The sequence below is a fragment of the Mytilus galloprovincialis genome, chromosome 5 (genome assembly GCF_965363235.1).
Source record: "Mytilus galloprovincialis chromosome 5, xbMytGall1.hap1.1, whole genome shotgun sequence".
NCBI classification, from domain to species: domain Eukaryota; kingdom Metazoa; phylum Mollusca; class Bivalvia; order Mytilida; family Mytilidae; genus Mytilus; species Mytilus galloprovincialis.
In genome coordinates, this window is record NC_134842.1 from 8,021,472 (window position 1) to 8,035,972 (window position 14,501).

General features: G+C 32.1%; 1 protein-coding gene across 1 annotated transcript in view; it reads left to right on the top strand.

Moving 5' to 3' along the window:
- The first annotated feature begins 42 nt into the window (after window positions 1-42).
- LOC143076985 (uncharacterized) overlaps window positions 43-14,501 on the top strand; it is a 31,065-nt gene continuing 16,606 nt past the window's right edge. The window contains exons 1-2 of the mRNA XM_076252877.1: window positions 43-52; window positions 698-820. Coding sequence (XP_076108992.1) covers window positions 43-52; window positions 698-820 — 133 coding nt within the window. The remainder of the gene's footprint in view (window positions 53-697; window positions 821-14,501) is intronic.

Here is a 14,501-nt window from a genome sequence, read left to right on the forward strand (position 1 = left end):
CTCTCCCTTGACACCATTGGCGAGTATTGCATTGAGGATACGATGGTAGTCCGTCAGAAGGGGACGATAAATGACTGACCCGTGTTAAGAGAGAGCCATATTTCTTGTACGTAAAAGACAACCTTGTAGATTTCGAAAAAGAGCAGGCTAATGCCGCTACAAGGCAGCACTCGCATCCGCAAAGTGAAAAGGGATTAATATAAGTTGAAAAACTTGTTTCCCAATCCACTATAAAAAAAGATGTTTTAACTAAAGTAATGATATTATATTGTAATTATATATCTTGAGAGTAACTCCTATTTTTTTCGTGAATCCTTTTTCTTTATGTGTATCGTAAATATAATTATCATTTTCCCTTTTGATTCCGTGCACAATTGTGTGATATCTGGAATAATAGCTAGCATATTTCAAGTTTCAAGTAATTACGATTAAGACCTAGAAATGTACATATATCTACATCTTCTCAACAACACATTTTATATTACTACAGACCTTAAATGACCTTCAGATAAAATTTCATTTGTTGTTATTGTGTCCTTTATTTCTTTATCGTAACTATCGATACAGTTTTGTAATATATGAAATTATTTAAAAAGTAACTTAGACAATGGTGTATAACTTTTACATATGTGAAAGCAAAATTCATCTCTATCATTATCATGTTTGTCTTTTCTAGATTTTTTTTAAATTCTTGTAGGACAGTCGTGTTCTACAATTGAGCATCAATGTATCATAGGCGGAAATTGTATAGACATAGAGTTAAGATGTAACAATGACAAGGATTGCCCACACAAAGATGATTTGTCTGATGAAACCGGTTGTAAGTAATATATTCAACTTATATTTAAAATATGAATATCCAAATGATGATACTCTCGTTACCATAATTGTCAGACGGAGAAAATATAAAAAATATAACAACACAAATTAAAGTCGGCTCAATATAATTTCGTCTGGTGTCATCTTTGAACAAGGGATGTGCACTTACTGTTTACCCAATCAAAAAAAAAAATTCAAATCTTTCTACTGAAGGGCAAGTCGATCTTGTGTGTCCTAATATTTGACAGCAAAGGGGAGAAATGATGAGATTTTAACGGATCAAAGTGATATATAATGTAATATTAAAGAGTACTATAAAAAGTTATACTCGACGCACAGCCTGATAAAACATCAAGTGATCAATATATATTTGAGACAAAACTAGAGAATGAAATGGATGAAAATGATAAATCACTCTGCGATGGGGATATTACATTAGAAGAATGCTCAGATGCTATTTATAAAATGAAACTTAATAAATCTCCTGGATTAGACGTTCTAACATTTGAATTTTATAGAAAATTTTGGGATAAATTAAAGTTCATAGTAGTTAATATTCTTAATAGTGGATATAAAGATCAAACACTTACATATTCACAGCGTACAAGTGTATTAACGCTATTATTTAAAAAAGGTGATCCATTGTCACTAACTAATTACCGTCCTATTTCTCTTTTAAATATAGACAGGCAACTTCTATCGTACGCTCAAGCACAACGATTGAAAAAAATCTTATCAAAACTTGTTAAAGACCAAATAGTCCGGCGGCTACAAGCATATTTCAGACGAATTGTGCACATCTTCCTCAACTATTACTCTTTTATTTCAGATAGGGAGGCATTTGAAAAAAATGTCTCACTTCCGGTAAAATCCAAAATGGCGGACTTCATACTTAAATCAGCCCAATATCAAAGACTAGTATTTGAAAAGGTGTTATTAGCATGGTACAACCATAATATTTGGTACAAATCTTTGTTTTGTACTACTTTTGGATATCTTATATTGTTTAGATGTCTGCAAAAATCCTACTTCCGGTAAATTCCAACATGGCGGACATTGTACTAAAATAAGCTTATTTTTTAGGGAGGGTAATTGAAATGTGTTTACACGTATTGCTACTATCATTACATTGTGCAGGAACATTTCTTTGGTGCTTCTAATGGATACAATGTATAAAAAATCTGTCTTTAAGACCCCTACTTCCGGAAATATTCAAAATGGCGGACATAGAAATATCAATTCATTAATTAAATATTCAACTTTTTTTCAAAATGTAAAGAAAATGTTGTTTTTTGTGCTGGTCATTAATACTTTGGCTTTTAGTTATCCTCAAAACCTCTAATTCTATTCTGTTGTAAATGTTTAAATACAAAGTTGACACTTCCGGTAAAAAATATGGCGTAAATTTCAAAGATGAGTACTCAATCAATTTCTTCGATGTAGAGTTTTGGATAGATTGATTAAAAAAAAAATCAGTATAATACTAAAACATTTTTAAAATAACTTCTTTTTGGCCAAAAATTCATGTTTATTCACAGTCCCTACCACATGCACACAAAGCAGTGCACTGGAGACCCGATTTTCCACATTAACAACGACCGAGACATCATTTCTTACATCCACAATGTACAAGCTTTTGACAAAATGATGAGACCTCAATGAGAGTTTTTTAAAGGGGATCTTCTTTGTACCTTCGCCATCCATTAGCGCCTGGACTGGGTAGCATAAGAGCCAATCCATTGCTCGTCCCCCTGAACACCTTCCCTAGTATATTGCACGTTTTACATGCTGGAAAAGAGAAGACCAAGTTGAGGAAATAGCCTCAATTAGCCTTCCCTTTTGTGCAAATAGTTATTTTCTTGCTTCGTTAACCATGTTAGCCCCATCTGATAAGTTTGTGCGATCTTACAGTAAAACCCCGGTAATTTCGGTTTATCAATCATCATTCTTTATGTTGAAGTCACATCTTCAAATGCAATCAATGACTCCCACGCAGTCTTTTTTTCTTTCCAAGCAAAGAGAGAACCGTATCACAACCGATAAAGGCATTGCTCACAATGAGTGTGTGTGATCACTTATTGCCTAGTACATTTGAAAAACCATTGATAGATAGTAATCCAACGTGTTTTGCCTTCCCAAACATAATCCATAGTTCGTCTACCCCTATGTCACGGAATAGCGACACAGTAATGACAGCATCATCAGTAACGACTGTTCGAATCATGACTCGTTTAAGTTCGTGTTTCACTGCATCAGAAACATGCACCATGATTCTAGTGTCAGCCTCTTAATGTGAACATGGTGCTAAATTTGAAATACATCACGTGGTGGATAACACTGAAAATCCTGAGCATTTGTTGCTACAACTACTATACTCATCAAAAATTGCATCCACTCTTGTTACAGTTTCAAGGTATTTTATTAAGGTAAGGACATAATAATCAGCATACTCGTTAGGAAACACCTTGAAACTGTAACAATAGTGGGCGTAGTCTTGGATGCGTACATAGACAATACTGGTAGTTTGAAGGCTGCTAGAAGAAGCAAGAGCTACATTTAGGGAAAAGAGAATACACACACGAATCCAGGGTCAAAACAAATTCCTCAAAATTGGCAAAGTGTTCTGAGAGATGACGACAATAAGAAAGAAATTTTTAGTTTTCATTCACAGCAGCTTGCTCAATAAAATTTTGAGGAAAATTAAGGTAGTTGTAGCAACAAATGCTCAGGATGTTCAGTGTTATCCACCACTTGATGATGTTTCAAGTTTAGCACCATCGAACAGTCGATACGGATGTCATTGCGGTGTCGCTATTCCGTGACATAGGGGCAGACGAACTTTGGTTTGCATTTGGAAGTGGCGAAAACTTTAGATATATATCTATACATGACCTTTCAAATGCACTAGGCATTGAGAGATTACACGTTTGCTGGAAAAGGAACTGCGTTAGTGACATGGATGGCGTTTGAAGATGCGACTTAAGCATTTAGAATGAGTACAAAGCAAGAAAACATGCGTTTTTGGGAGAGGAAAGACTTATTGAGGCTATTCCCACAACTCGGTCTAGTCTTTTTCAGCATGTAAAGCGTGCAATATACCATTGCGGCTATGAATGAGAAACAAGCTTGGAATTGGTTCCTATGCTAACTAGTCCAGACGCTTATGAATGGCGAAGGAAAAAATATGATCCATGGGAACCCTTTTGAACTCTTAGTGAGGCCTTTTCATCTTATCAGGAGCTTGTACATTATGGATGTAAGAAACAATACCAGTCCTTGTAAATGTGGAAAATTAGCTCTCCGATTGTGAATAAACATATTTTTGAGGGCTAACGAGTATGCTGATTGGGTATAATGTCCTTACCTCAATAAAATACCTTAAACTGTAACACAAGTGGATGAATTCTCGAATGCGTATGGTAGTTGAAGCAACAAATATTCAGGATATTCTATCTTGTCCACCACGTTATGGATTTCAAGTTTAGCACTATGTTCACATTAAACGGCAGACACTAGAATCATGGTGCATGTGTCTGATGCAGTGAAACACGAACTTAAACGAGTCATGATTCGAACAGTCGTTACTGATGATGCTGTCATTACTGTTTCGCTATTCCGTGACATAGGGGTAGAGGAAGTTATGGATTGTGTTTGGAAGGGCAAAAAACTTTGAATTATTATCTATCAATGACCTTTCAAATGCACTAGGCAATGAGTGATCCAGACACTTATTGTGATCCATGCCTTTACCAGTTGTGATACAGTTCTATCTTTGCTTGAAAAGAAAAAAGACTGCGTGTGAGACATTGATGGCATTTGAAAATGTGACTTTAACATAAAGAATGATGATTGATCAACCGGGGTTTTGCTATAAGATCGCACCACAAATTTAACAGATTGGGTTAACATGGTTAACTAAGCAAGAAAATAACTATTTGCGCAAAGGGAAGGCTAATTGAGGCTATTCTCTGAACTTGATGTAGTCTTTTCCAGCATGTAAAACGTGCAATATACTAAGGCAGGTATTTAGGGGGACGAGCTTGGAATTGGCTCTTATGCTACCCAGTCCAGGCGCTAATGGAATGCGAAGAGACAAATAGGATCCCTTTAAAAAAAATCTTTTTGAGGCCTCATCATTTTGTCAGAAGCTTGTACATGTGGATGTAAGAAAGGATGATGTAAAAAATCGTGTCTCCCGTAGACTGTCTTGTGTGCATGAGGAAGTGATCGTGAATGAACATGTCTTTTTGGCCGAATTGTAGTAGCAGTTTTAAAAATGTTTTAGTACTTAAGTAATTTTATTTTGTTTTAATCAATCTATCCAATACTCTAAACCGAAGACTCATCTTTGAAATTTTCGCCAGATTGGTTTTTTGTACCGGAAGTGATGACTTTGTATTTTAACATTTACAGTAGAATAGAATAAGTGGTTTTGAGGATAACTTAAAGCCAGCACAATAAAAAACATTTTCTTTACATTTTGAAAAAAGTTGAATATATAAAAAAAGAAATTGATATTTCTATGTCCGCCATTTTGGATATAACCGGAAGTAAGGGTCTTAAAGACAGATTTTTTATACATTGTATCCATGAGAAGCACCAACGATATGTTTCCTGCACAATGTAATGATAGTGGCAATACGTTTAAACACATTTCAATTACCCTCCCTAAAAAATAAGCTTATTTTAGTATTTTGAAATGTTGAAATTTGAAATTTCCGCCATGTTGGAATTTACCGGAAGTAGGATTTTTGCAGACATCTAAACAATATAATATATCCAAAAGTAGTACAAAACAAAGTTTTGTACCAAATATTATGGTTGTACCATGCTAATAACACCTTTTCAAATACTAGTCTTTGATATTGGGCTGATTTAAGTATGAAGTCCGCCATTTTGGATTTTACCGGAAGTGCGACATTTTTTTCAAATGCCTCCCTATCTGAAATAAAAGAGTAATAGATGGGGATGGTCTACGCAAAATTTCATGCTTGTAGCAGGATGTGCACAATTTTTCACAAAGCCGCCGTACTAAAACTGGATATGTAAAGAATAGATTTAAGGAATAACAGTACTGTAGTTGAAGAGTTGCCACCGTCAATTGTAGTTTTACTGGCGACGCGTAGCGGAGACAGTAAAACGGAGATTTGCGACCGTCAAATCAAAATTGACGGTGGCAACTCTTCAACTACAGTACTGTTATTCCGATTCTAATGCATTACAAAAAGAAAAAATACGATAAAACTTGACAAAATGTCTAAATTTGACAAAAATAAAAAAATCCGCGAAACTTCATGAATGATTTGGCACAAAGACGTCATGGCTTAACGTGACGTCATACAAATGAAAACTTTCAAATTGGAGGTTATTACGTTACCTGTACCAGTTGGAAAGCAGGTCACGGTTTGACCCCAAGTTTATCAGCAACAATAGAGTCACGTGACCGTGAAAATTCAGTAAAAAACCGGATGAGACAAACCTCATTTTAACTCGCTGAATACTATTGTCGTAATAAAAACTTATTGACCTAACTAATCTTGAGTATCCATAGTTTATTCTCGTCAAAGCTCACACATCAAATCAAAGTCCTTTATTCTTTATTTTATCTGCAAACTTGGAATTTGGGTGAAAATTGTCAAGTCTCCTGAACGAAAAATCTAAATATTTACGGGGAAACTAAAAATGATGGGCTGAATTTAAATTTAATAAAGCATCTCATTAAGACAAACACTCGATATGAATATCTCGGCAATAGAATGTTGGATACGCAAACGTCAAATTGATTTCAAACCGAAGCGGTGGTTTTTATGCCGATTTGTGCAAGTGGTTATCTCCCCTTAATATCACCAGTCAAAAATAAAAACCCAGCAAAATGCATAAAAATTAAAAAAGGAGTTTACTTTACAAAAATTAGAAAGAAAATAAACGAAACTCGATTTATAACTATGTTATGATAATATAAAGAAGAGATACTTCCCCTTATTTTTCAGAGAAGGACTAAATGTAAATATGAAAAGACAAAATATTACTGCAGTAAAAAAAAAAACAATTCAGAAATGTGGATAATATCACACCTACATGTAAAATTAAAAACCTAGTTATATTGAAAGAAATTAGATCTGGCGGATGAAATATACTACATGCAGAATTTTTTTTAAACACTTCTGATTATATGTAATGCAATAAAACATAGTTTATACAATTTCAATAATCTTTCTGAAAATTGATATAATTATTAAATAAATAGTACTGATCATATATATTTTATATTCTATAAAGTGTGACCAAGAGTCTCCACAAATTTCTTCAAATTAAGAGAGCCTTTAAACTCAAGCCTATGTTTCTTAGCTGAACAGTAAAATACAAAAAAGGGATTTATAAGTTTTATACCAAAAATATTGACAGAAATTCTGTAAAAAAATATATGCTTTAAATTATAAGTGAAAGTGACACAATTTTGAATTTCAGAATCATTATTATTGTAAAATTAAACTATTAGATTAGCTTGCACAGTAGCCCTTTGTCTTATTTCTCAGGGTATTTTATAGATTATGAAAGTAAACTTTTTGGAAAAAATGGGGCTTCTTCTCTTGAACAGGTTGCTGTATCAGCTTCTTTAAATAATTACATATTTATAAACAAAGTATTGTATATATACTTTATCTGAATACTAGTAATAGGAAATGAAATGAAACTGGTGGGACAAATTTTGTGCATTTTACTTCAATAATGATCAAAGATGCTTAAATTTGACAAGAATTTGCCATTTGAATAAATTCCATTTTGTAAGAACACATCTCTGAATAAACTTCTTGTTTGGCTGACTTGGCTTGATAAGCTAGTTTTTGCTCTTATTACTATAAAATTGAGAATGGAAATATAGCTTACTAAGTAAAGAGATAATAATATAAGCAAGATTTTATTAACTGACCTTCATTTTCTTTTTTCATATGTTTTTTTTCCTACAGAATTTTCTATTGCTATTTTTGTGCTTTTGTCCATCCATACAGTAGGCTATCAATAGTTTGTCAGATCTGTCAGAATTTTCCAAGACGTTTAGCTTTAAAACGCAATAAAGAAGATCTTTGTTTTTGTGGTTTCACTTTTCCAATGTGTAAATTTTTACTATGCACATGACCCTGACACATATTTTGTTATAAACGTTACATGACGTATGTTGAAAAAAGAAAACAATGTCACCGTCAATTTGTGTAGGGGATCAAAAGGGGTTTTAGTTACTTTAAAATACAAGTATCGTATGGAATTGTGAAAATCCACAATTTTTAATCAAAATTTCATTCATGTCTTTAATAAAATCAGTATGTTAGAGCACTTTGAAACAGGTACAATGAAAAGAAGCTAAACTTCACTGTTTTGAAGTTGAAACCAAATACAAATTGACATGGCTGGTGGTCATTAAAATTGATGTATAAAAGTAAAAAATGATGGCTTCAAAAAAGTGTATAAATTTGAAATAGGTTTCCCGGTTTCATTTAAGATTATAACCGTTCTTTTCTGTATTTGGATACGCAAACGTCAAATTAGGAAAAATCGATTTTGTTTGGCGAACAAAAAAAATGGCTATTTTTTTTAGAACGGACAGGAAAAAGGAATAGCAATAACAAGCTATTTTTTGTAATGTTTGTATGTCGTAAATAAATTATATTGGTTACAAAACCTACAAATTTTAAAATTTAATTATAATAAAAACATGACAAGTTGCAAAAAATACTTTAAACGTCAATCTTTTAGCCGATAGATTTGGCGGACTTTTTGACGTTACAGACGACTGTAGCGCCACCTAATTAATTCCCCCTGCTATTGTTGCTGATAGAGCTTGACGACAACGGCCGTATCGAAGGACTTGCTTTCCAACTGTACGCTTCAAATTCGGATAAAATTACATTAAAACGGCGAATTCGAGGTAGGTGTTGTTTTATTTTCGATTACATAGAATTAAACGAACATTTGTTGATTCAATCAATTCAAAATGGCGTTCCCTCCTTAGTTACGCCTGGTCAACTGTGGATTTGACGGCAATTTTTTAGCCAATGAAAAAAATCTTTACATCCAAACTGCATTAGAATTATTGGTTTTAATCTAAGACAGATACAAGATATCATTGGTTTCACTGATTTATACAAAATTGAGGGGGCTATAGTCTTCGTTGATTTTTCTAAAGCGTTTGACTCTTTAGAATGGAATTTTATGTTTTCAGTTTTAAAACATTTTGGATTTAATGATTGTTTTATAAGATGGGTTAAGAATTTATGTAGCGATATTCAAACATGTGTTATGAATAATGGTTGGATATCTGATGTCTTTTAAAAACACCAGAGGTATACGCCAAGGATTTCCCATATCTGCATTATTATTTGTTTTATCTGTGGAAATTATGGCTTCCAGAATAAGAAGAAATACTGATTTTAAAGGTATAAGAATCAACTTAGATTGCAAAAGTCATGGTATAAAAATTAGCAGATGATACTACTTTATTTTGTTGCTCTAAATATGACGTTCAAGTAGCTATGAACGAAATTGAAATATTTGGTTCTTATTCAGGATTGAAATTAAACAGAAATAAAACAGAGGGGTTATGGAGTTATGGGTAGGAAAGATGAAATCATGTAAAGACAAAATTGAGGGAATCAACTGGAGTAATAGGCCAGTTAAAACTCTTGACATATACTTTTGGCATTGTAGGGAGGAATGTGAAAAATTAAATTGAGAAAATAAAATTGAAAAGATGAATAAATTATTTTGTTCTTGGCAAAAAACAAATCTTACTATTTTGGGAGAAATTTGATAATCAAAACACTAATTGTGCCCATTTTTGCTTTTGTGCGATCTGCCTGCATTATTCCAGAGAAATATTTAATATTTAAAAGAAATAGAAAAAAAGTTGTTAAATCTGTTTGGAATAATAAACCAAATAAAATTAAAATAAATTCAATTATTGGTCCATACGAAAAAGGGGGTTGGATATGATACAAATAAGGAGTTATTTCACTGCTTTATAAGATATTTGGGTGAAAAGATTAGTAAATGATAGTGAAGGAGGTTGGAAAAATTATACCTCAGCACTATTTTTTATATTTTGGGTCAAATTGGTTAGTGTTGTAAACAGCCAGACAAAAGCGTTGAACACATCACAGATTTTTTTAAAAAGATAACATTAAATGTTGGAAATTAACTGGTGAAGGTCTAACAAATAAAACCAGAAACATTTACAGATATAAGAAAAGAAATATTATGGAACAATAAATTTATTAAATTTGAAAATAAAGCTATATTTTTTAAAATATTGGATTAAAAGCGATCTTATTTGTGTAAATGATATCATAGATGAAATAGACTGTATTTCTCAAGACATCGTTTTAAATAAACTAAAAAATAAATCAAACTGGATAGCTGAAATTATTTTAGTAAAGAAATCAATACCAAAAGATTAGTCAGCAATTTTAAAATCGGAAAACTCTGTAAAAAGTATTGTTAATATAAAAAGAAACCAATTTATATTGGAAGGTTTACCTATAAAATTAGAACCACTATCAAATAAACTTCTATATAAGTCTCTGATAAATAAACAAATTTGAACCAGCTATTGGACCCAAAAAAATGGCTGCGTATATTTAATATAGATGATGTGTATATCAAACCAATTTAAATATTTTTTTATTCAGATATTTAAAAGAAAATAAATTTAAAATTTTTAGATGGAAATTACTACAACATATTCTACCTACAAAGAAACTTTTATGTAGGTGGAAAATTGTAAACAATAATTCTTGTAATTTTTGTACACAAGAAGAGGATTATGATCACTTCTTTATGCTGTGTCCGTATTTAAAAAAATTTTGGAATCAAATAAATGCAGTTTTAAAGAACAGTAAAAGAATGTTTAAGATAAAACTAAGACACTTGGTATTTGGATATAAAACTTCTGACGAAGAATATTTTGACTTTAACTATTTTTTAACAATTGTTGGTCTTTCAATTTACAAAGATTATTACATATCTGATCAAAAGACCAAAAATGTCAATGTTTTCTCAATGTTTTCTCAATGAGGTCAATAGAAGAGAATGTTTGAAAATTAAAAGTAATTTTTAAGCAACTATTAGAAAACATATAAATAGTCATACTAAGTGATATTATTTAATATATATTTGTTATACAAATGTTATATGCATTTTACAACTATTCACTACCCTGAGTGATTAGTGGATTGTAACAGGGAACATCAGGAGGAGCTTGGACTCCTGAACCGTATTGTAACAAGCCAATATTTGAAATAAATATTTAATTAAGTTGTTAAAAAAAAAAAAATATTAAAAAAAAATATTTGACAACACACGTTTATAAAATTAAAAATATTACGAAAACGACAAAAAGAGCCAATACCTAAAAAGCTAGGCAATATCAACAGCCTAAAGAAAAACAAACAACAAACATCAAAAGAAGCACATGTAGTGTTACTCATTGCAAGTAAAAATAGGTGTGTCATAAACGAGTTAAAGAAGCTGGGCTTGTGTTTTAGAAATGTCTCCAAAATTGAAAACTTTTTTTTGAGCTTTTCGTTGCTGACGGTTTTTCAAAGCTTTGATTTGTCGACAAAAAATAGTGTTCTTACCATACAGGGTTAACGCATTGTTAGCATTGTTACAGTTAAGTGAAATACAAATTGTTTACAGCTGCAAGAATCTTCAACCAAATATGTGGACGATAATTGAACCATAAACGTGTGACCATGTATTGTGCAATATATAGCAGGACAGAAGTAGGACTCTGTATTATATCCAAATCAAATAGGTCATTTTTTTATAAATGAGGCTGAACATCGTGTGTTAAAAATATTTCCGCAGACCATACATGAACTGTCTATGTGCAGTCTTCGTATGTATAATTATTCAACAAATTCCGTTCCCTGAAAGACGAAGGAATAAATGAGCAATTTCTTTAGTAGAGTCTACAAAGGGGGACTATTAAGTCAAATATATTGCATAGTGATAAACAATTGTACTTTAAATAGTTATGGAAATTGAATCACAAACGTTTGGAGCAAAGCGATGCCATTGTACGTATATATATAATTAAAAAATAGAGCTTTATTCTGTACCTACTACTGTGCATGGGTTTCCTAGCAAGTGTCTCAATATAAAAATTCTATGTTGATAAATTGTAGCAATCCCGCTGCAATCGTTGAGACTTCTACTTATTCGAATAACAAATGCAAAAATTGTCCCGAACTGCTAGCAGTCGGTTCGATATTCAAATGTAGGTGAAAGTCATAAAAAAAAATTGATAACATTAAAATCATAACATAAACCCTTATGTCAGTTGCGTATTTGTCTTTATGTAATATAATTTTTTATCAATAAAATGAAATAGGTCATTTAATATATACTATATACCGTATACAATATTCTACAAAAACAAAAAAAAACGTTCACTCTAGAAACATTTAGAAATATAAATATTAATATTTATGGAGAGCCCAAAAAATGTTTAGTGAAAACCTACCGGAGACCACTTTAATAACAATGAGACCCCCTGGTCTTTCCATGTCCATAAAATTCTACGAAATCATAAACTTTGTATATATTAAGATTGTATCAAAAAGAATTCCCAAGAATAAGGTCATCATTGATATCTAAGGAGGGCTTAGAATGTCACTTTTCAGATAAAACATGTCAAAATGTCAGGACAAAGGTCACGGGGTAATGGTGAGACCCCCCTGATCACTCAATCTCCCATATACTGCAGACAGTTAGTTGATATGTAGATACAAACGCGACTTAATGAATTTGGGTAGACTTCCCGTCCTCTATGTTTACGGAGAGCCCAGAGTGCCAGTTGGATATTCAAAATTAACAGTGAAAACCTACCGGAAACTGTTTAAATGACGGTGAGACCTCCATGGTTTTTCAATGTCCATAAAATTCAAGGAAATCATAGAATCTGTATATATAAAGGTTGAATCGAAAGGATTTCTCAGAAATAATGTCATCTTCGATATCCAGTCAGGGGCATTACTTAAACAAGTAACAATTAAAATTACATATACAAGTTATGTTGAAAACGAGGCTAATTTAAATATAACTTATATAAGTTATTTTTCTGAATATTATTTGTATAGGTGTCCAAGAATACAGATTTTACTAGCTTTAAAAAATTTTCACAGTTATCCGGTTATTTTTCCTTTGATATATAAAAACTAATTGTTCAGAAATACTGATTAACTTTCCGACGCACTTATCTTTCATACCGACGCTTCTGGATCAAAGATTGCTCTCTTGGGACTATTAAATTATCATTTTCCTCTAAAATCTTGAAGGTAGACTGATTTAAATAGATAGATACTTGTGAATTAATTTAGACCTGAAGTTATTTATAATTTGTAACCTAAATCAATTACATATGTGCCTTAGATAAGTGTAATTGCTATTTTTTTCAAAAATGTTTAAAATAACTTATTCAAGTAATATTTTTGTCATTATTTTCAAAGTAACCCTTAATCTCTATACTCCTTTCAAATCTGATAAATTCTTTATTTTATGATATAAAATGTTGTTTAAAATCATGAAAATTACATTTAGTCTATGTTTCTATTGAAAATTAAAATAACTCTATTAAGTAATTTTATTATTTTTAAAATAAAAAATTACTATTATAAGTAATTAAAAAAAAATAACTTGTTTAAGTAACGCCCCTGACTGATATCTACGCAGGGCTTATATTTTTCACTTTTGGCATAAAATTGTCAAAATTTCAGGGCACAGGGCAATAGGCAGACCTCCATGATCTCCCAATCGCCCTAATATTATGCAGATATTTAGTTAATATGTAGATACAAACGCGACTAAAAGGAATTTAGGTAAACTTTCTATCTTCTATGTTTACGGAGGGCCCAAAGTGCCAGTTGGATATTCAAAATGTATAGTGAAAACCTACGGCAGACCGCTTAAATGACGATGAGACCCCTGGTCTTTCAATGTCTATTCAGTTTAAGGAAATCATTGACGCTGTGTATGTTTCAAGGTTGTATCAAAAGGATTTCTCAGAATAATGTCATCTTCGATATATCTACGGAAGGCTTTTGATTTTAAATATCCAATTGGCATTTTAGACCCTCCGTAAACACAGAAGACAGGAAGTCCTCTCAAATTCCTTTTAATAAAATTTAGAATGGAAATGGGGAATGTGTCAAAGAGACAACAACCCGACCAAAATAAAAAAACACAACAGCAGAAGGTCACCAACAGGTCTTCAATGTAGCGAGAAATTCCCACACCCGGAGGCGTCCTTCAGCTGGCCCCTAAACAAATATATACTAGTTCAGTGATAATGAACGCCATACTAATTTCCAAATTGTACACAAGAAACTAAAATTTAAATAATACAAGACTAACAAAGGCCAGAGGCTCCTGACTTGGGACAGGCGCAAAAAATGCGGCGGGGTTAAACATGTTTGTGAGATCTCAACCCTCCCCCTATACCTCTAACCAGTGTAGAAAAGTAAAAGCATAACAATACGCACATTAAAATTCAGTTCAAGAGAAGTCCGAGTCTGATGTCAGAAGATGTAACCAAAGAAAATAAACAAAATGACAATAATACATAAATAACAACAGACTACTAGCAGTTAACTGACATGCCAGCTCCAGACTTCAATTAAACTGAC